The sequence below is a fragment of the Eptatretus burgeri genome, chromosome 17, assembly GCF_056783735.1.
Source record: "Eptatretus burgeri isolate ZD-2024b chromosome 17, Ebu_testis_v1, whole genome shotgun sequence".
Taxonomy (NCBI): domain Eukaryota; kingdom Metazoa; phylum Chordata; class Myxini; order Myxiniformes; family Myxinidae; genus Eptatretus; species Eptatretus burgeri.
This window is the reverse complement of record NC_140977.1, coordinates 53,628,694-53,652,169: the sequence shown is the minus strand read 5'-3', so window position 1 is coordinate 53,652,169 and position 23,476 is coordinate 53,628,694. Positions and strand designations below refer to the sequence as shown.

General features: G+C 45.7%; 2 protein-coding genes across 5 annotated transcripts in view; one reads left to right on the top strand and one right to left on the bottom strand.

Moving 5' to 3' along the window:
- The window catches only part of CA10 (carbonic anhydrase 10 (inactive)), a 320,755-nt gene that overhangs the window by 281,137 nt on the left and 16,142 nt on the right, over positions 1-23,476 (top strand). For all 4 annotated transcript variants that reach the window (XM_085863336.1, XM_085863335.1, XM_085863334.1 and 1 more), the window contains one exon: positions 7,250-7,404. In XM_085863336.1, the coding sequence (XP_085719462.1) occupies positions 7,250-7,404 (155 nt within the window). The remainder of the gene's footprint in view (positions 1-7,249; positions 7,405-23,476) is intronic.
- Positions 13,433-18,151, bottom strand: LOC147010130 (uncharacterized). Its single transcript, XM_085863332.1, is given in 3 exon segments — positions 13,433-14,375; positions 14,377-15,806; positions 15,809-18,151. Coding segments are annotated over 3 exon segments (4,488 nt in total). The 5' UTR covers positions 18,087-18,151; the 3' UTR covers positions 13,433-13,595.

Below are 23,476 nucleotides of genomic sequence, written 5' to 3'. Positions count from 1 at the left end.
ATCGTCGGAGACATGAAAGACCCAAATAATATCAGACATGGTGTATATTTCCTCTACTGATTTTAATAAAGATATCTCCCGCATCATCAAAAAATAATTTTTAATCGTGATTTACATTATTTGATCGCTGATCCCGAATCCAGGCCGAAGTAACCGGAAATTGCGTATACAGTTGTGAACAAGTTATAGGTAAAGTCAGAAGCGAATGTAAGAAGTCTACGTGCAATCTAGTATTAATTTTTTTAGAGAGATCCTGTTCTAGGCGGTGTAGTTGTCGTTGTGAAGGTAATGTTGAGGTAATAGGTAAAGTCAGAAGCGAATGTAAGAAGAATTCTATGTTCGCTTCTAGGCTTTGCCGATTCCATATTAATGTTCCCCTCCTCACTGCTTACACCACCTTATTTAATTTTCCCACAAAACGGATGTGGACGGACTTTGCAGGATGTGCATCTTGAATTAAATATGGTTTATGCCTTCGTCGCTCTTCAAACATCATCTCTGCCCTTGCGACGCTGTATTCATTGGAGGCACAATTAAAATAACCGGGCTGCATACACAATGATATATATATATATATATATATATATATATATATATATATATATATATATATATATATATATATATATATATATATATACATATATACATACATACATGGACAGTGCATGAGACACTAGTTGTGCTCATTTAAATTCATATGAAATAGCTAATAACACTTCCTATTTATTCATATAGCAATCCTATTACATAGCAATTCATATAACATAGCAATCCTATTTATTCAGATCTGAAATCGAAAAGAAAATCCTCACCAAATCACGGCCTTGCTACTTTCCATCTCGTGCGGCCTACGCAGGTGGAATGTGCACAGAACACATCGTTCCTGGAAATCAGCTCAAGGAGACTTCATTTTGTTAGATGTCCTTATTGATTTCCCCAAGATAATCTGTTTGTTTCCTTCTATCTTTCATGATGTCCTTCCTTATTGATTCCCCAGTGCTAATCTGCTCGTTTCATTCTGTCCTTCACTCTGTTAGTTATATTTCTTTATTGATTTCCCCCGCATTGCTAATCTGCTTATTTAATCCTCCCTTATTTTTCCCCTCTGGTTCGTGCCCAATTTTGCAAAATGCAAGGTCATTTAAGTAACTTTCCTCAGTTTGTGAAATGCAGTTAAACTCTTCTATTTGTTTTATTGCCTGTAATTCAACAGCAGCCTGGAAGAGGTTCAACCTTGAGGCCCATACATAATCCCAACTCATGTCTACAAAACTATGAATACAATATTAGAGCGAGTTTTTAAAATCCTCTAACCTGATTAGTTTTGCCTAGGCATTCCCAAAGTTGAGCATTCTTGTCATCTTAAACCTGAACCTCAATGGGATGCGAAAGTGATCGGCCTCGAGCCTCAGCTTCATCGCAGGAGATTCCAATAATCTTGAGGGCCTTGTTTTCCATGGCATCAAGCTGAGCAAAATGTGAGGCAGGGGGTGCCAGCCAAAAGGGGAGAGCAGTACTCCATCAAGCTGTGGATGAAGGTCTTGTAGGTAGATAAGAGTTGTGTTCCGGTTTACCAAGGAAGGACTTTGCGTGACGAAAGATTCCCAGTTGGAGAATGGCTTTGTTAGCAAATTTTGATACATGGTTTGCCCAAGAAAGATCATGGTTGATGGTGAGGCTGAAAAGTTTGAGTGACTGAACTTCTTCAGGAGGATTAAGGAAGTAGATGGGAAGAAGTTATAAAATTCAACTCTCGTTGTTCTGCCTTCTTGTCTGACAGTTTTTTCCCCTAAATGCTTCGCTGCCACTTTTGTTTCCTTTGTCCTGCACAGTGTAGAAATGTCCTTGTTTCTCAAAATTTTGCTCATGTCCAACATCTTGTGACAAGCCAAATTTGTAGCAGGTGTTCCCAACCTCTGGGGCAATATGACCGGGTATTCCCCCGCATTAACTTCACAATTGAAATTTAAAAAGGAAACAAATGGACATTTTTGGATGTGGAGGTTCACTGTAAGCATGACGGCTCCCTATAGACTGGTTTACAGGAAACCAACCCACACCAACAGATTGCTGGATTTTAACTCCTGCAACTCAATCTCCCACAAACACAGTGCAGCACGGACGTTAGCAGCTTGGACATAGAGAATGTCATCTTCCAAAATTGATGCAATAAAATAAATCAGATTAGTCAGATCAGATCCTGCTCAAAAATGGGAACAGCAAAGGGATACTCCCCACCTTGAAAGAACCAAAACAGACAGAACGGAAGAATCCAGAAATGCTTGGGCACTGTGTACTGACATACTACCCGGGCATTTCTGAATGGATTGGCGGGATAGTACGTGAGGCACAGGTTGGCGTAACCTACAAGCCTCTACGCACCATCCATAATGTCATATCAAAACTAAAGGACCCAATACCAATTGGTGATAAATCTGGAGTAGTTTACCATTCGCCATGCAAAGACTGACCAATTATACATTGGTGAAACTGGAAGAAATTTAAAACAAAGGCTAGATGAACATGATCGAGTGATTAGGCTTGGAATGGCGACCCAGTCAGCCATATCATGTCATTGCCTGCAATCTGGCCACAAATTTGACTTTGATGGGACCCGTGTCCCGGACATGACGTTGGTACTGGAAGCATGGCACGTGAAGAGCCGAGAGGGTAGTCTAACTGTGGAAACGTTCAACATACCCACACAATACACACCTCTGATACAAATGATGAAAACTGGATGGTGCAAACGGCTGGATAAGGTGAGCAACAAACAACACCTAATCCCAAACACCACATCCACATGTGCACAACACCCAATGGGAACTCCAACACTCACGTACCCCGCACCTCATCACGGCCAGCCCGGACATGAAACCAGCCATGTTCGTACACACACAAACAAGTAAACAGAAAAACAACAAGTGCACACACAAACAACACCAGATCACGTGAAAGTAAAAACAACAAAAGAGCAGAGCAGCCCATCGATTATGTGATTTGACACTTATTTTACTTGAGGTTTGCAAAATAAAATAAAAAGCACTCCTCAATTGGACCTTGAGCAACAGCATGTGACCAGAAATGAGCAGTCGTATTGGAATAAAAACCAGAAACGTGCCGAGGCTCGGGGTTTATTGGCCTGAGGAAGCCAGCTGTGAAGCTGATGAAACGTCACCTGAGATTGGGTCTGCTCTTGCTTATTGCTCAATTTAGCAGAGTCGATATAGTTTTACTTTTGATTGGATGTACCTTCTTTAAAAATGTAAAATCCGATCTGTTCCAACCCTAAAATATATATATATATATATATATATATATATATATATATATATATATATATATATATATACATACATACATACATACATACATACACATACATATACATCTACATACTCGGAAATAGAACCCATCGCTTCGCTGACGGTGGTGTGAAGGGCAGGGGTGGAGAAAGAGAGAGACAAGGGGGGGGGAGGGGAGGCAGAGAGGATGGAGGGAAGGGAGGGGTGGGAAGAGGAGGGAGGAGAAATGAGGACGAGGTGAAGAAGGGGAAGCTTGGAAGGGGAGAAGAGCGAGGAAAGGGGGTGGAGGTGGGGAGAGCAATACTTCAATAAACGTTGCTGTACACTGCGGGAGGGAGCGAGAGTGACAGAGGTGTGGGGGGAGAGTGCTGCATTTTATTTGAAGGGGGGGTGAGGAAGGGACAGACAGAGCAGCAGGGGTGGGGGGGAAGAGGAAAAAAAAACAAGAGATAGGTGAGGGGTGGAGGTGGCATTAGCAATGAGAGTGATATGTTATGCTTCATGACTGAACACAAATAAAACAAGTGAAATCCTTCAATACAGCACGTGTGGTGAAGCAAATGAGTACACTAATGTTATTGAAAGAACCACTTATCACTTTGCCACCAATATCTGCCATAATTGTAAGTAAATTTCAACTACTAATGCATGACGAAACACTTGTTTATGGCTAATATTAAAGAGAATGATGGCATAAGAAGAACTTAGCTTTTTGCGTTCGGCGTGAAATGCCATGGTGGGCGGAAATGAAGTCTTTCGTTCGTTCGTACATGAGAGGGGAGCGTTTCTTGTTTTTTTTTCCGTCAAGCAATAAATTCAATGGTTTTCACATATATAACACATTCGTTTCACAAATTTCCATTGAAATACTCTGGTATTTCCGTCAATTGTCGCCATTTCCGTCAAGGTTACGCACTGCCATCTACCGGACGGCCGTCATTGGCTCACTTGAGGCTTGTGGGGGGGGGGACACCGGGGACACGGGGACATTTCAAACTCGGTGCAATTGTATACAGCGCACGCGCTGTAAAAAGTCTCATGTCAGAATAACTGTACACACAACGACACAACAGAGTTTGCAAAGTTAACCACAGGCATATATGCAAAAACTTTGATATCCCAGTTCTATAAAATTTGTGGGAACATGAATCAAAAGCAATCACTGAAAACATGGAGGTACCTACCACTCACATACAACCTCATGATCCCATCTAGTGTCAACATTGAAAACAAAGTGTTGCGATCAGATATTGTACTTAGGTACAAAAAAAAAAAAGAACAAGGCATTGCTGATTGAGGTGTTAATAGCAGTGATTTTGGAGTAACGATGCAGAAATCAAGAAAATGATCAAATACCAAAACCTCAAGAATGAAGTGAAAAGATCCTGGAAGCCGAAGAATGTCAATGTTGTACCAGTGATGGTTGGACCTACGGGAATGATGACAAAGAACCTCACAGAAATATTAAAAACCATCCCTGGGAATATTACTACAAACAAACTACACTTGGAAGCTGTCCTGGGCTCAGCAACGACCATGAAGAGAGCCCTCGGCACAAAACTTTGAGAACAGAAAACTTCACAGCTTGGTCCATGAATCATGACCCCCTTACCGAAATGAAGGGGGATACTTTGAACTCACCGTGGGAGGACTCCATTCCACATTCTGAAACCCACATATGGAGATAACAATCAACGACACACACACACACACACACACACACACACACACACACACACACACACACACACACACACACACACACACACACACACACACACACACACACACACACATATATACACACACACACACCAGTGCCAAATGCCATTGTAGTAACAGTTTATGTACATATACAAGTCCACACATGTGAAAATGTACACACACATCAAGTAAATAAAAACGACCAGCACAAAGATTTACCTTGAAACAGCGTTGTTTGAAAGACGGTTTAAATGGGTAATTAGTGAAATTCAATTAATGAACGTACCAAGCCACAGAACAAAAAATGTCAATCTGTACTTTATGCCTTCACAGCTAAAACAAACACGGCGAACACCTGGTCGGATGGACCTTATAGTATTTATTAATACGCATCGATGTCGAAGTGAGAGGTGGATTACAAATGGAGATCACACGAAGCGATCCTTGCACATTTCCAGTGGATAACACACCTCCCGAGTGACACCGCACGGCACCGCGGGACCCAACAAAGGCGGAAACATACGTCTAATCGATGTGAGATTGCAAGCACGTGTACTTTTTCCTGAAACGAACAACCAAGCAGCTTGGAGAGTGCTCGCCAAGTGGCTTAAGCATTCTAGCAAGCAATCCAACAAAATGGGCGATAGCAAACGGCTCCCTTGGCACGTAATTGGCAATTACTGAACCATCATGTTAAACATACACCTCCTGGAGACACCCGAAATATCACATACGTCCGAATTGGAAAAATGAACACTTTTCTTGGAGTCAGAACAGCTTGTAAGTTCGATTCTGGAGTTTAAATTTTGTAATTCATTTTAGTTTAAGAGAGACTTGTGGCGAACGCATATGTGGAGATGAAATAAAGCAACGAACGCTGACGTCTCTGGGCATTTATAAGCATCGCAATGTACCTAGTGTGATTCGTAGCTATGATGAACGGAAACTTCCAAGTCAGAGTATGGTTGAGCAGGTTAAAATAACATGGCGGCCTCAGACCCTAGCGAGGTTACCCAGGAAAGGCCTGAAGACCCCGACAGCGAGGTGGCCGAAGACTGCCTGATGAAATATATAATTAAATAATACCATTAATTATTATCTTCAAAAGGGGGTGTTTTAATTAACCCAAACACCCAATTTTCACTCTTGTGCTTCCTTGGAGTTTACTTAGTATTCATGCAAAGTTTCAGGTTGCGAGGTTTTATAGATTTGGAGTTATGGAGGGACATACACTGACACACACACATACCCACACATACCCACACACGCACATAGCATATATATATATATATATATATATATATATATATATATATATATATATATATATATATATATATATATATATATATATATATATATATATATATATATATATATGGTATAATTTGATTGCTTTTCGTCTCTTAATATCCAGTGCAAGATGCCTTTCATTTCTTAGTATCTGTGGCATCATCAGCAAAATGGAAAATAACTTTCCATACCAAAGGCTGCCAAAGAAGCCGAGATGGGAATAGCATATCGCTGAACGCATCACTTGGTAAATAAACAATTATTGCATCAAATCCAAACCCAGTAAATTTGAGATAAGATTCTTGGTGCCCCAAGAGGCAATGCTCACCTCCAATTGACTGATGGTCACATTGTGTTTGTGTGGCTTTTAACAATCCATCGTTGAGTACAACGTTTCAAATGGCCTTCTATTACAAGTGGTTTTATGTATAAAAAGGCAGGTAATCGATATCCAGCCTATAGCAGACTCTCTGAGATACCGTCCTGTCCTTCCAGTCTTCGTCTCTCCTTCAGAATAGGAAAATGCAAGCTCAGCATCTTGTTATAACTGTAAATGTGACATTGCTCATTCCCTTGTGTGCATACATGGCCAAGCTAATCAATGCATCTGCCAACGTGATGAAATCGCCTAAATCACCGTTGATAGAATAGCGATCCACAAGGGTGTCCGCGCTCCGCAGGCATTTTGATGCTGTGCAGGACCTGCGGTGCATCACTCACAGGTGAACATGAGCTTTGAGAGCGGTCCAGGTTGTGTCTCGCAAACAAAATGAGAGTCTTCATTTGCCACTTCTCTTTGATGGATGAATTTGATAAAAAAAAAAAAACGATGCATCTCATGACATACGGTTGTGTCGATGAGTGCTGCATGTGATTGTCAGTGAATGACATACTGAGGCATGAGGAGGGGTGTCTGTCTGTGTGTGTGTGTCTCTCTGTCACAGATGATGCATATCTCTTGCACGATCTCCCGTTGAGTTCGCTTTATCCTGACACACAGAGCTACATCACGTATGATGGTTCCCTCACCACGCCGCCCTGCCACGAGACCACCACCTGGGTTATCATGAACAAACCGGTTTACATCACGCGTGTGCAGGTGAGAGCAATCCCTTCATCCGCTCTGACCTTCCTCTTGCCAATTTGCAAGGACATCATCTTCCATTGTCGTTGAACCTTTCAACAGCATTGCAGTTTCCATCCTCCAGTATTCCTATGTTATAAGAACTTTTTCAAATGATGCTGAAATTTACCTCTGATGGTGATGTCTCCGTATGATGGCAACATTACCACGTGATACTAACATTACAAAATCATACTATCATTTCCTTGCATTTATAACAACATCGTGCAGTTCTAACAACTCTGACAGTGACATTACCACGTGATACTAACATCTGCATGTGGTATCAACGTCTCCATATTTGACGGTATTATCTGCATGGAATACTAACATAATATTTTGCATGTTTGTTTTGATACACATATAAATATACGAGCAAATACCACCTGTCACTTCGCTGATGGGGAGAGAGAGAGAGAGAGAGAGAGAGAGAGAGAGAGAGAGAGAGAGAGAGAGAGAGAGAGAGAGAGAGAGAGAGATAGAGATAGAGATAGAGATAGAGATAGAGATAGAGATAGAGATAGAGATAGAGATAGAGATATGTGATGTAAGTGTGTGGGGGTAAGTAAGTGTGAGACACACACACGAGGGGGGGGGAGTGAGAGGAGGTCCCTCACTCTCCTTCCTCACTCTTCCTCTCCCCTCAACCCCACCCCCTCCTCTCCCCATGCTCCCCGACACCCACTCTCTCCTCTCCCCCTCCCCTTTCCCTCCACCCCTACCCTCTCCCCCCCATCCCTCCCAATCAATCCATTCTCCTTATTCCAAACGAATCCCTCCACTTTCCCATCCCAACCCCTCTCGCTCCCTCACTCTTAAACTATGCTAGTGATGGAGGAAATTCCACATTATGTAAAAATGTGACTTAAAGACCTCAGCAACCCCCTCCCCTCTACACTCCCTCTCTCTCCTCTCCCCACTCTTCCCCTTTCACCCCCATTGTCTCCCTCCTTTCTTCTGTCACCTCTCTTCCCTCCTCTCTCTCCCTCTATGCCCCCCCCCGCACTCTCCCCCTTCCTTCCCCACTCAATCCCTCCCCTCAATCTTAAACGATGTTAGCTTCAGTGGAAATTCCACTTAATGTAAAATGTGAAATCAAGACTTGAGCAATTGATTCAGACTTCAAATGTACACCAGAGGCCTATGGGGCATCAAAGCTATGCGGAGCAAACAAAATGGTGGTGATTTGATTTTGAACGGGGGGAACAAACACCATGACTGAGACATACAGACTGGCGGAGAGATGGAAAGGTGTGGCCTGTAGAACATGCGGTGCTTGTGTCACACAGACAGAAACTGAGCATTATATATATATATATATATATATATATATATATATATATATATATATATATATATATATATATATATATATACACTCTCGCGGGGTATGCTTAAATGTGTGTGTCAGTTTGTCAGTGTACCTCCTTGATAACTCCAAAACCATGAAACTTAATCGCCCGAAACTTTGCATGCACACTAAGAAAACTCCAAGGGAGTGCAAGAGTGAAAATTGGGTGTTTGGGTTAATTAAAACAACCCTTTTGAAGATAATTAACGGCCTTATTTAATTATATCCTTTATCAGGTGAATCATCAGTCACCGCTCTCGATGTAGTGGCACCGCACAGCTCAAGTATTCAAAAGAATTGTGCACTAAGTGATAAAAGCACCAAATTTGTCACATTTGTTGAAAGACATTATGAAGCGATTTGGATATTTGGCCACCACAGATTTAGCCTCTGAGGGGCGTGGCAGCCATTTTACAAAATGGCGGCCAGGTGACATTAAAATGGCTACCAGAGGAATTAAAATGGCTTAGGCTTCTACATTTGTGGAACGATTTCATCGTTTATGGGGTCTATGGATAGGCCTCACCGAGTACTACAAACGTATGGGAGCAGATTTTCGAAATTCGAAATTTTGAAGAGGGAAAACCCTTTTTTGGGGAAATTTTTCAAATCACTCTGGCTTCTACGTTTATACTTCGGTGACAACTATCACTGTGCTTATATATGCGACTAATGAGGCTCTACAAAATAGCAGTTAACGATTTTCACGTTTTTTTAAGGGGTGGCAGGGGGGGGGGAGAAAAATAGAAAAATCGCTCTGGGCCCTACTACATTTATGTTTTTTTTTTAAGAAAGTCCGCGCCACCACGTAAAGGGTCACCCAACTGGTTGGCCCCCCACATGGCAGCAGGAAGGCCTAACTATAGCTAAGCTGCTCCCCAACTATCGGTTGGACTAAACTAGCTAACCGAACCTAACCCTAACCTATAGTCCAACCTATAGCCCTGCGGGTGACATAATTACATAACAAGCGTAAAATAAATGACAATGAAAAAGCGTGTTAGAATAAACATTCCTGGAAATGTATCATCAACAACAACCGACTAAAATATGATCTAAAAATGACCAAACATCCACCCACCCTCAGGTCAGGTCAGGTATGGGAGCATGTGCCAGAACAGCGCGTCGCTGCGTCCACTTTCCGCCGGTACTCCAGGGGCCTCCGTCTGGCCATCCCCCAGGCAGATGCCAGGCCCATCCCCATCTCCTTGAGATGATGGTCAACCTGCTGCAACCATGAGGCACGTGGTCGGCCCACTGGCCTCCTCCACTCATGAGACTCCCTCGCTGAGAGAATCTGGTGAGCAGGATCAGCGTCAGGAAAACGAGCCACATGTCCATACAGCCGCAGCTGACGCTCACGGACTATGCAGGTAACAAATCTCATCCGAGTCTCTCTCAGCAACCGCTCGTTGGACACAAAATCCGACCAGCGATAGCCAAGGATTCTCCGAAGAGACCTGGTACCAAAGGAATTAAGTCTCCGTCTCAGATCCTTGGTCAAAGTCCAAGTCTCGCACCCATAGAGCAAGACTGGAAGTACCAAGGACCTGAAGACTCGGACTTTCGTCCTCCCGCACAGGTACCGGCAGCGCCACACCCCCATGATCCAGTGAATCCATGACTCCCCAGGCCCGACCCAGACGTCTATTGACCTCCGGCTCACAACCTGCGGAGACATGAATATCACTGCCAAGGTAAGTGAATCTATCCACGACCTCAACATCCTCACCACAAACAGACACAGACAGGACAGCAGCATCCAAGATGTCACCGAAAGCCTGGATCTTTGTTTTGACCCAAGAAATCCGTAATCCCAACGGCTCCGACTCCTCATTCAGCACCTCGAGGGCCCCCAAGAGGATGTCTAAAGTCTCCGCAAAGATGACTGCATCATCTGCAAAATCAAGGTCCGAGATCTTGACATTGCCAAACGATGCACCGCAACTTGATCTCTCCGACATCCTCCCAAAAATCCAGTCCATACAAGTGCTGAAAAGTGTGGGGGCAAGTACACATCCCTGACGAACTCCAGTAACAACTGGAAATAAGTCAGAGGCGGTACCACCACACTTCACAGCACTCTCAGTACCAGAGTAGAGTTCAGACATCAGATCGATCAGTTTCGGTGGCACCCCACGAAGACCAAGAATCCTCCAGAGGACATCCCGATTCACTGAATCGAACGCTTTACAGAGATCAACATAGGCTGCAAGCAGCCCCTGCCGAAACTCTCGTCTGCGTTCAGTGAGGACACGAAGAGCAAGGATACGGTCAATCGTTGACCTCTTTGGTGTAAAGCCTGACTGCTCTGGACGCTGGTGCTCAAGCAGATGGTGGCGAACCCTATCAAGAATTATCCGAGCAAAGACCTTGCCCGGCACTGAGAGCAGCGTCACCCTCGGTAGTTGTTGCAGTCTTGGCGATCACCCTTCCCTTTCCAGAGAGGGACAACAAGGCCCCTCTTCCAGTCAGTTGGGATGATGCCTGTGTTCCAGGCAGGGCACAACACTGCATGCAACGACGCGCGAGTGCAGCATTTCCACCAGCCTTGAGAAGTTCAGCATGGATGCCACAGATCCCTGCAGCTTTGCCCCGTTTCAACTGGTTCACCGCAGCCCGTGTTTCCACAAGCGATGGTGGACCACAGTTGATTCGAGGGTCAGCAACAGGGATTGTAACACCCTTGACGTCCAACTCGACAGCTGGGGGATCAGCCTGGTACAACCGCTCAAAGTAACCGGCCCAGCGGGCCTTCACTTCAGACTCCTCTGTCAAGAGCCTACCACTCTCTGCTCGAACTGCAGTGCTCCGAGGGATGGGCTTGGATGAACGTAATGCGCGAATTCCCCTGAGCGGGACGAGAATCACCTGTCCACAGGTGATGCTCTACCCCCTCACAGATTCCTCGCACATAGGCCTCCTTGTCCACCCTCAGTGCACGTACAGTTTTACGCCTCAGCTCCCTGAACAGCTCAGCTCTGCCATTCAGCCTGGCCCTGCGACTCTGGTCAATGGTATCCAGTGTCCCTTGAGAGACAAAATTCTTCTTTGCCCTGCGGTGAACTCCAAGGCATCCACCGGCAACATCAAGGACGGTGGTCTTGAAGGTGCTCCACAACTCTTCAGGACCCCCAAAGCACCCAGACCCCCAAGTGTCCACTCAGCCTGTTCGCAAACTCCTCAGCTACTCTCTCATCCCTGAGCTTGGCAACATCCAGCCTAGGCTGGGATGGTACCATTCTCCAGGATTTAAGGTGCAGCTTTAGAGTTGCTACAACAAGCCTGTGGTCAGTATTGAGGAACTGAGCACTCCGGTAGACCCTGCAGTTCTGGATCATCCTCCAACGACCGTCAATGAGGACATGGTCAATCTCCTTTGCCACACCGCCAGCGTTGGAATACCAAGTCCAGCGATGAGCTTGCGGGCGCTGAAACCATGAACCAGCCACCCTAAGTCCATGACTTCTTGCAAAGTCAAGGAACTTAGTGCTATTCTGGTTCATAGTTCCTGACCCGTGGGGACCAACACACACCTCAAAACCATCCCTATCAGTTCCAGTCGATGCATTGAAATCCCCCAAGACTAGAAGTGTATCTCGTCTGGGGCACTGATCAACCACAGACTCGAGTGTGGCGTAGAATGCATCCTTCACGGTAAGATCACTCGCCTCAGTCGGAGCATAAATAGAGACCAGGGAAATGACACCTAAGGAGTGACGAATCCTTAATCTCATAATACGCTCGTTGACCGGTGTTACCTCAATTATCATTGGGGTCAGCTTATTAGACACAGCTACAGCAACTCCTTGGGTATGGTAACCATCAGAGCGACCAGACCAATAGTAGGTGTAACCACCCACCATTATCTCGCCGCAATCCGGTCTCCGAACCTCAGAGAGAGCTGCAATCCCGATGTCCAAACGCTTGAGCTCAGATGATAACAGAGACAGGTGATCATCCTCTCTTAGGGATAGGACATTCCAGGCACCCACCCGAAGGGGACCGCCTCTGGTTAACCCAAGGAGACCGCCGTCTGGTGGAGCGACACCTCAGCACCACTCCGACACACTCTCCCGCAATCTGACCCAGGGATGTTACCCCGTGGCTTCCCTCCTATCAAAGATTGGGTTCCCCGAAGGCTTTGCCCCAATCCCATCATCCGGTGAGCTGCCCTGCGAAGGGAAGCTGCACAGGAGGTACTCCCACGGAGTGGGTTTTCAGATTTTTTTGCGTTTTTGCGTTTTGCGGAATGAAGCGTTTTACGGTGGCTGGAGTGCAAATCCTGCCACCAACCTCCTAATAAGAAGTAACCCAACTGCAGGAGGACGTCCGCAGACACAGTTGGGCACTAGATATGGATGGCCGTTGGCTCACAAGGAGCTCCTCCGCCCTTTGACAGGTTTTGTTTTTAATCCTGCTGGGTGTCCATATCCAAACACCCTCCTCACCAGAAAACCTGGTGGGGGAGACGGTTTAGTCGCCGACAACCCGACCATGGAACAGGTTAGTACAGGTTTACATGGTACCTGTAGCAGGTCACAGATCGAACCTGACCTGACAAAAGGTCAGCCACCCTGAAGCTTCGATTAAATTATTAAAAGTTAAATGCATGGTGTATTTACAAAAGAAATACAAAATAATTTACTCAAGCAATACAAAATTCCACATAATACATTTCAATGACACATGATGTTACAGTGATATGATGAAACACTCAAAATTAAAAGTAGAAATGTCTAGTTCTGGGTGCACTCCCCCTCACACTGGCACAGAGCAGTACATTCAAGTGCAGCCTTTTTGCACTTGCAACAATTCACACAACCCTTCTTACATTTACATGACAGCAGTTCACGGCAAGTTTGGGCTGCTTGTGGTTATCTTGTCCAGTGGGGCTCATGCAGCCCCTCCTCACTTTTGGTCCACCCCCAGCTGGTTGCCGGCGGCAGCTCTGGTGCAGGGAGCAACACCTGGCCTCCCTACATGACCTCCCTGGTAGGCTGCCCTCTTCCAGAGCTGCCTTGGTTGGAGGAATCAACTCCACATTGTTCTTCCTTGCGAAAAGTTTATTGCGTGCCTTGTCAATGTCTGTGCATGGACTTGTTCTGTCGTGCAGGAGGATGACAAATCTCTCAATGGTGTGCATGACCTCTTCTGGTATGTCACTTGGTGCAGATGACAACTTCAACAGTGCTTCGGTCAACTCCGGCAACACATTCCAGACTGCCCACGCAGTCTTCTTCCCATGACTTGCAAAACTTGACGCAGTGTCACACCCTGTCAGAGAATGGAACATCGTAAGTGCTTGTGCTTTATCTGGCCCCAGTCCAGCTGTGATTTCATGGGCTGCCAGGTATCGGAACCCTTTTCCGGTTCCGAATGCAATCCACAGTTCATTTTCTGGCTGCAGATTCTGGACAACCGAGACAGCCAACACCACAACATCTGTGTCAACCGTTCTGATCATGATTTTGTTGTGGCCATGGCGGGCTGCATGAGATACATGAATCAGCATTCGACTGTCGGCTTCCTCGTGGGTACATGGGACCAGCGAAGACAGCTCAGACAGTGGAGGCTTGCTGCAGACTTCTTCTCCCATCAGTGACGACGAGTTGCTTGTCTTTCAGGTTAAACCACAAGAGGAGAGCTTCTGACAGGAACTTGAACAACTGTGTCTTGTTGGTGTCTACTCGAAGAAAGTTCTGCCAGTTTCTGGGTATGGCTCCTTCTGCTACCACACATCTGCGCACTCCTTTACCACGCTTTGCTCTTGCACTAGCTTTGAGTGAGTCAGCTATGTAGGTGTCCCATACCAGGTCCAGGCGTGATGAAGATTGAAGCCTTGTGGACATGTAAGGGATAAAGATCTCTTGTGCATACTCTCTGAAGTTCTTGCATGCAGCAGGCTTTAGCATCTGCACAATGGCTGCTCCATCAATGACTATACTGGTGGTGGTAGGAGCCTCTGACCTTGCATCTGAGATCTCTTCAAAGCATGTGAGTAGGTCGCTTTTTGAACCGAAGCGGAGACTCCATCCATCAGACAGTGCTGGAGGGCATAACTGATTTTGATGGCGAAATAACTCGTTCAGGTTTCCATCCCTCGTCTGACAGCTGATGTAGAGCCGTGAGAAGAGTTGAGCATTGTTCTTGAGGCAAGTGAGCTTATGCTTCTCCTTGCTCACGTTCCTTCTTGGTTGAGCCTTGAACACTTTGAGCTTATTTCGGTGAATTGTGTCAGCAACTGGCTTGGTTCTTTCAACAAGGCAATCCCTGGAGAAAGCCTGGAACTGCTTTAGGCCAATCTCCCTTACCTTTCTGACTGCCTCAATTGCAGGAGAACCAACAATTTCTTTGGTATCAAGAGCAACGAGATCTGGGCTGTCTTCCTCAAAGGGGTTCCCGAGCTCTTCCATGACTTTGACTAGTGACCGGACATCTTCAGTGAATGAGGCTTGGACACTGGTCGTCTGGTCATGGTGGCGTATGTTGTCTTCTCTTCCAGAGTGCTGGTTTCCATGTTGAAACTCCTCTATGACCCTCGCCACTTCTGGCCCAGCGATCATCCAACGCCTTAAAGCAGCTGGGTTATTAGTGAGGCCAACTGCCCCACCATCTCCTTTGATGCAGGCATTGTTCTGCTCGTGTGCCTGGTCTATTGGGATTGATGAAAAGATCTTCTTTGTCTTTTGTACTGTGAAGCTACCTTCTCGAAACTTTCTGGCTACTTCTCGGTACCTTTCAGGAAGTTCAGTCATGTCCTTCAAGTGAACTGGAATCCACCTGGCATAATTCATGTGGTCCATGGCATGGAACCAACAGGCCAATTCTGTCAGGGCATCAAGGTACATAGTGAACGATGCTTGTCGCAGAGAACGTACATACACATTCAACAACAACTCCAATTGCAACACAATTGACCAGTACTGGAACTGGCGAATTTCCTCTCCTCTCTGATAGCACCAATATTCAAAAGAAAGCTGATGTTCTCCGTCATTATCTTCTCTCTTGCAATAATGGTCATAGGTCGATGTTGCAGGATGTGCAGTGCAGCAGCAGTAACCTGATGGGCTCTCCTTGTGCGGGTGACATGAGATGCCCGCAGGAAAGACTCGACTGTTACAGGTGTGGTAATCTCGGCTTGCACCAGTGTCTGCACCCACCCACTACCATCCAGCCAGTCTCCCAGTGTTTTGAGGGCAGCCATCTCGATATGGAGACCACCAAGCAGCATGACAACCTTATCTTCACCATATTTCTCTGGCCACTTCCACTCAATTTGCTTTGCCAAGGCAAATAGTGGCTGATCGAATGTGACCACTGGTGTTTTTGCTGGATTCAGATATTCAACAGCAGTCTTCACGACATCTATGGAGTGGCGGATCATGGCCACTGTGTGGGCACTGTCCTGGAACATGGGAAGCAGGGCGGTGGGGCAGATTGGTCTAACTTCTGGTGGCTGGCGGCTGGCATGGAAAGCGGCCCAAGATATGTTCTCGCCTCCCTCATCATTTCCATCTACGACCTGCCTTGCATTGTGTAGCCAGAGATATTCTTCCTCAGTATGCTTTTTAGCCTCTCTTTCAAGTGACGTCACCCTAGCAGCAGGGACAGGCACATTATTGACACTGCTGGTTACAGGAGGCACGTCAGTGTAGCACTGTGGCAGCTGGCGGATGAACGTGCTTGCATCCCCAGATCCTCCAGTTACGACTATGCTTCGATCCACACCTCCTCCCATGAAACTGGGATGTTGGATCAGTGAGATAGCTGTGCCATGGAAGGAGGACTTTGCTGTTGTTGAACTCGGATTGTGATCTATATTGTCTACTGCAGCAGTAGTAAAAACTTTTCCACGCATCTTGGGTGGGCAGACAACTTGCTCCAAGTGAAACTGCTCGCAGACACAGTTCCCCATCTGCGCTGTGAGGCAGAGGACACGATCATACGAGATGCTCATGCCAACGTGTGCCAGCCTATCCACCAGTTCCTTCTTGCGCGTGTGGGCATGTAACATCATCCCCACATATATTGGAAGAGGCGTTTCTTGCGCAGGGCTTAGCCGTACAGTGGAGGATGGTGAGTTGCTTTGCATACGCTTGTGTTTTACGCTGTTGAACTTCACAATTTGAGCAATGGTAACTGCTGCATTGCTTGTGTCTGTCATCTGGTCCTTGATGCTGGGTCCCTCTAAGACCATGCTGACCAGGCCAAGCAGCATTTGTGGCACAGACTCTTTCTGGCATCCTTCAGGGAACCCAATGAAAGGCTTGGCTTCTCCAAACATGTGGCGGCGCACGACTTTTGCAGCACGTGCAAGATGGATAGCATCATTGTCGCTGTCCATTTCACAAGCTTTAGCAATAGCATCGCCAACTTCTTCTCAAAATGCCAACAGGATGTCTCTTCCCTTGCTGTGTGATTGCATGTCAGGGAACTGGGCAAGGAGTCTCTGCTTGAGACGTGTGGAATGTACCCTTGTGTTGCTCCTGACGCCTAGCTGTTCAATTCTTGACTGGTATAGTTGAGCCAGTTCTGCTAACTTGAACACTGGCGCCATCTCCTCATCCTGTCTGGTCTCTTCAAAAAAGAGCACAAGTTCAGCAAAAACTACTCTTGACAGCTCTTTCTCTGGTTCAGTTTCTCCTGGCGCTTCAGAAGATCAGGCCGCTCTGGCACGATTATAAAACCCTGACAACCATTTGGCATGGTACTTAGCTTCCAGGGCCACCATGTCCCCAGCACTGAGTTTGCCAAGTAGGGCACTGTCTTCAAGGAGGGTCGCACAGTCCCTCACGTGCCTGTCAATTGTGAAGGTCGCTGCCTCATGAAGCCGTTCTGAGCCTGCAGGTTGTTCACAGAAGAAACAGGAGGGGGGCCTTGACTTATCTGTGCTCGATGAGAGGGACCTGGTGCGCTTGCATGCATCAGTATTATGGCTGTCATCAGCAGTTACACGCATTCGCTTTTCGGCTCTCTGTACTTTTGTCCTGTTATATTTCAGTCGACAGGTTTCTTGATAACCAGCACTGTTCGCAACCATAGCTGCTTCATTTCCGTGACCTTTGTCAAGCCGGCGTAACTGAAGCGTACGTGGAAGCTCCATTAGTTCATTGAATCTGATCAGATTTTCGGCCAAGGAACTGTAGCCGCTCCCAACATCTGTTCCCTTGGACTGTGAGGGACGAGTCGGTGTCTCTTTCGTGTCGTCTTGACAGATGACACACAGGTTCCAGTTCGTTGTTGGTGGATGTGACGACGTTGAGACAGGTCGCTCTGGGTCGACCAACTTGAAGCTCTTGGACATGGCTGCTATTAAGCGACGACCACCATCACCAACCTGCAATGACAAATAAATATATTAGAGTCCATGTTACGACTATACCAGCATATTATACAAAATTTTAATTATTTCCAAAAAAAAGGTTTTCCCCCCCCACCCCCCCTTCACAATTTCGAAAATCTGCTGCCATACGTTTGTAGTACTTGGTGAGGCGCATCCATAGACCCCATAAACGATGAAATCGTTCCACAAATGTAGAAGCCCAAGCCATTTTAATTCCTCTGGTAGCCATTTTAATGTCACCTGGCCGCCATTTTGTAAAATGGCTGCCACGGCCCTCAGAGGCTAAATCTGTGGTGGCCAAATATCCAAATCGCTTCATACTATGTCTTTCTACAAGTGTGCCAAATTTGGTGCTTTTATCACTAAATGCACATTAGGTTAGCTATGCTGCCCCACTAATGGGGTCTTAAGATGTATCCTTGGTAACCTCGCTGGGGTCTGAAGCCGCCATGTTTTTTGGCCTGCTCAACCATGCCTTGACTTGAAACAGGCCGCAACGATTTCTGAACTATACAGTTTTTTTTCACTTTCCTCACTCATCATCGAATGCCTGTTCATCTTCATCACAGCCAATAATCGCTGGGTACAATGCTTATATACACTGATGAGCCAAAACATTATGACCACCTGCCTAATATGCTGTTGGTCCTCCGTGTGCCGCCAAAACAGCGCCGACCCGCCGAGGCATGGACTCTACAAGACCCCTGAAGGTGTCCTGTGGTATCTGACACCAAAACATTAGCAGCAGATCCTTGAAGTCCTGTAAGTTGCGAGGTGGAGCCACTGTGGATCGGACTTGTCGGTCCAGCACATCCCACAGATGCTCAATCGTATTGAGGTCTGGAGAATTTGGAGGCCAGGGCAACACCATGAACACTTCATCATGTTCCTCAAACCATTCCCGAACAATATGTGCAGTGTGGCAGGGCACATTATCCTGCTGAAAGAGGCCACTGCCATCAGCAAATACCATTGCCATGAAGGGGCGGACCTGGTCTGCAACGATGTTTAGGGAGGTGACACGTGTCAAATTGACGTCCACATGAATGGCTGCACCCAAGGTTTCCCAGCAGAACATTGCCTAGAGCATCACACTCCCTCTACCGGCTTGTCGTCTTCCCACAGTGCATCCTGGTGCCATCACTTCCCCAGGTAAACGGCACACATGTACATGGCCATCCACCTGATCTAAAAGAAAACGGAACTCATTGGACCAGGCGACCTTCTTCCATTGCTCCAAGGTCCAGTTCCGATGCTCGCATGCCCATTGTAGGTGCTTTCGACGGTGGACAGGGGTCATCATGGGCACTCTGACTGGTCTGCGGCTACGCAGCCACATATGCAGCAGGGTGCGAGGCACTGTGGATTGTGACACATTCCTCCAATGACCACCATTAAAATTTTCTGTGACTTGTGCCACAGTGGACCTTCTGTCGATTCGGACCAGAAGGGATAGCCTGCGTTGCCCTCGCGCATCGATGAGCCTTGGGCACCCAACACCCTGTCGCCGGTTTGTGGTTTGTCCCTCCTCGGACCAGTCGGTAGGTACTCATCACTGCTGACCGGGAGCACCTCACAAGCCTTGCTGTTTCAGAGATGCTCTGACCCAGTCGTCTTGCCACAACAATTTGGCCCTTGTCAATGTCGCTCAGGTCTTTACTCCTGCCCATTTCTCCTGCATCCAACACATCAACTTCAAGAACTGACTTCACTTGCTGCCTAAAATATCCCACCCCATGACAGGTGCCATTGTAACAAGATAATCAATGTTATTCACTTCACCTGTCACTGGTCATAATGTTTTGCACATCAGTGTATGCCCGAAGGCAGCAGCGTTCGTGGCTTTATTTCATTTCCGCACATGCGATCGCCACGAGTATCTTAAACTAAAACGAATTACAAAATTTAAGCTCCACAATCGAACTTAGAAGCACTCCGACTCCTGATAAAAGAATGTTCATTTGTTCAATTCAGACATATTTGACATTTTGAGCGTCTCCGGGAGGTATATGTTTAATATGACGGTTCGTTTCTTCGTCGTTTCTCATAATCCAAGCGAGTCGTTTCTTATCAACTGTTTTGTTGGAGTGTTTGCTTGAATGCTTAAGCCACTTGGCAAGAGCTCTACAATATTCGCACCATCACTGAATACCGTATGTCGATTGACTTGAACAAAGTTCAGGGGTCATTCATGTGCATTGGCCACTTTTTGTTCTGCGGTGCAACAATCGTCAACTTGACCTCTGACCTTGTCTAATAAAAGCTGTCTCTTGAGAAGGTAGCGACGCAAACCAGAAGTTTCTACGATGATTCTGCACCAAACCATCAAAAATCGAATGTTTTGGATGTTTGACCTCACTGTGACCTTGACCTTTGACCGATTTTGACCAAAATCTAATCAGCACTAGCCATCACCCTCCTGAATCACGTGGTGTAATTTGACATTGGTAGCTTCTTCCGTTCTCGAGTTATCGTGCCTACAAACAAACAAACAAACAAACATACAAACAAACAAACAAACAAACAAACAAACAGAAACGGAAGGCATCAATATACTTACGAAATCTTTAGATTTCTTAAGTAACAAACAGAAAGGGGTGAAAACAGTAACCTCCATCCATCTTCGAAGATGGCAGATGTGAATTAAACATTTCAATTTTTTAAAAGTTTCTTCAACCATTTCGTTTATTGCTTGGTGAAGCCTCTTGGTGCATGTTCTTCAAGTTTCAATTGTGATACCGTGGTTCCATACTGGAGAGAGGAAGGCAATGTAAATTATACGACCACAATGAGAATTTTTTTTTCAGTTATTAACCTCCGCCATCGAAGATCATTGGCTACTGTTTTCACCCCTTTCTGTTTGTTTGTTTGTTTGTATGTTTGTTTGTTTGTTTGTGAACAGTATTACGGAAAAACTCCTTGACAGATTTCGACGAAACTTGGTGGGGGGGGTTAGGTATGGTCCAAGGATCATGCCATTAGATTTTGGACTTGGTCCCCCCCCCCTAAAAAAATTGTTAGAGAAATTTTTTTTTTTTTTTTGCATTTCTACATCTTCTTCTTTTACTTTCGGCTGCTCCCGTGAGGGGTCGCCACAGCGGATCATCCGAATGATCCGCATAGTGATTTGGCACATGTTTTACACCGGATGCCCTTCCTGATGCAACCCTGGTCGCCTCTTACGACACAGGGATAATCTTACTGCATTTCTACATGTTTTCAGTAATTTCCAACCCCCCCCCCAAAAAAAATTGTTACCTCCCCCCAAAAAATTTGTTAAAGAAAAAAATTTTTTTTTTTGCATTTCTACATGTTTTAAGTGATTTCCAACCCCCCCCCAAAAAATTACCTCCCCCCAAAAATTTGTTAGAAAAAAAAAATTTTTTTTTTTGCATTTCTACATGTTTTAAGTGATTTCCAACCCCCCCCAAAAAAATTGCTACCCCCCCAAAAAAAATTGTTAGAGAAAATTTTTTTTTTTGCATTTCTACATGTTTTAAGTGATTTCCAACCCCCCCCCCCCAAAAAAAGAAAATGTTGGAGAAAAGAACTATAACTGTAAGCACAGTTGACATCATATTTAATGAATAAGATATAAGGTTCACTTGAGTGACCCAGCAGTATTGGCGGCGGAGGTTTTACACTCTCCCGAGTGCTCCCCCTCTAGTTAAGTAAGGAATTGCCACATCACGGCAGGAAAGCTGAGATGTACGCATTCTCACTCTGTGTAGACTGGGTTTGAATCCCGACCCAGCTATAAACTGTCATCCCGGTGTTTCACAGGCAGGGTGATTCATCAATTTGTGTGTGTCATCTCTCGGATGGACAATATACTGGGCGTCACATCTGCCGAATCCCTCACCCCTCTCCCTCCCAACCCTAACCCTCTGACCCCTCCCCTCTTCCCCCTTTCCTCTTTCCTCTCTCTCCACCCCTCTATCTCTCTCTCCAAACCTTCCCCCTGCCCCCCCGCCCTCATCTCTGTTGAGGGGACTGTAGCATGTACGAATCAGATTCTGAGTGAGCCGACCAGTGGGGAGCAAAGGTCACTGCATGTACGAGAATGCATGTATGCAGGCAGACCCTTTGCCAGGAAGATAGCATAGATTTAAATGCTTCCACCCCAGGTATCAATGTGTGTGTGTGTGTGTGTGTGTGTGTGTGTGTGTGTGTGTGTGTGTGTGTGTGTGTGTGTGTGTGTGTGTGTGTGTGTGTGTGTGTGTGCGCGCGCGCGCGCGCGCGTGTCGTTGATTGGTATCTACATATGCAGGTTTCAGAATGTGGAATGGAGTCCTCCCAGGGTGGGCTCAAAGTATTCCACTTCATTTCAGTAAGGGGGTCACGATTCATGGACCAAACTGTGAAGTTTTCTGTTCTCAAAGTTTTGTGCCGAGGGCTCTATTCAGGATCGTCACTGAGCCCCGGACACCTTCCAACTGTAGTTCGTTTGTAGTAATATTCCCAGGGATGGTTTTTAATATCTCTGAGGTTCTTTGTCATCATTCCTGTAGCTCCAATTATCACTGATACAACTTTGGCATTCTTCAACTTGCAGGATCTTTTCACTTCATTCTTCAGGTCTTGGCTTTTGGTAATTTTTTATGATTTCTTCATCGTTTAGTCCAAAATCACTGGTATTAACACCTCAATCAGCAATCCCTCTTCTCTTTTTTGTACCCAAGTATGATATCTGGTTGCAACACTTTGTTTTCCATGGACATGCTCGATGGGATCATTAGTCAGTGATTGCTTTTGGTTCATGTTCTCACGAATTTTCTGGAACTGGGTTATCAAAGTTTTTGCAGATGTGCCGGTGGATTACTTTACATTAGGTCGTCATGGACGACCAAATAATCTATATGGGGTCTTAAGGCGTTTCTTGGGTTACCTCGCTGGGGTCTGAAGCCATCATGTTTTTTTGGCCTGCTCAACTATGCCTTGACTTGGAACAGGCCACAACAATTTCTTTACGATAAAGTTTTTTTTTCCCACTTTCCTTATTCATATTATTGAATACCTGTTCCTCACAGCTATGAATCGCTGGGTACATTGCAATGTTTACAAACACCCAGAGATGACAGCGTTCATGACTATATTTCATTTCCGCCAATGTGATAACGTCAAACATCTCTTAAAATAAGAACATTACAAAATTTAAATTCCAGATTTTAACTCAGCAGCAGTTCCGACGCTTAAAGTGTTCATTTGTCCAATTCGGACATTGCTTGGGCGTTTCTGGGTGCATAGTTTTATCGACGGTAATTTGTAATCACTTGCCAAGCCAGGTGTTCCATTGGAATGCTTGCTTGAGTGCCTAAGCCACTTACCGAGCACCCTTTAGAGCACAGGTG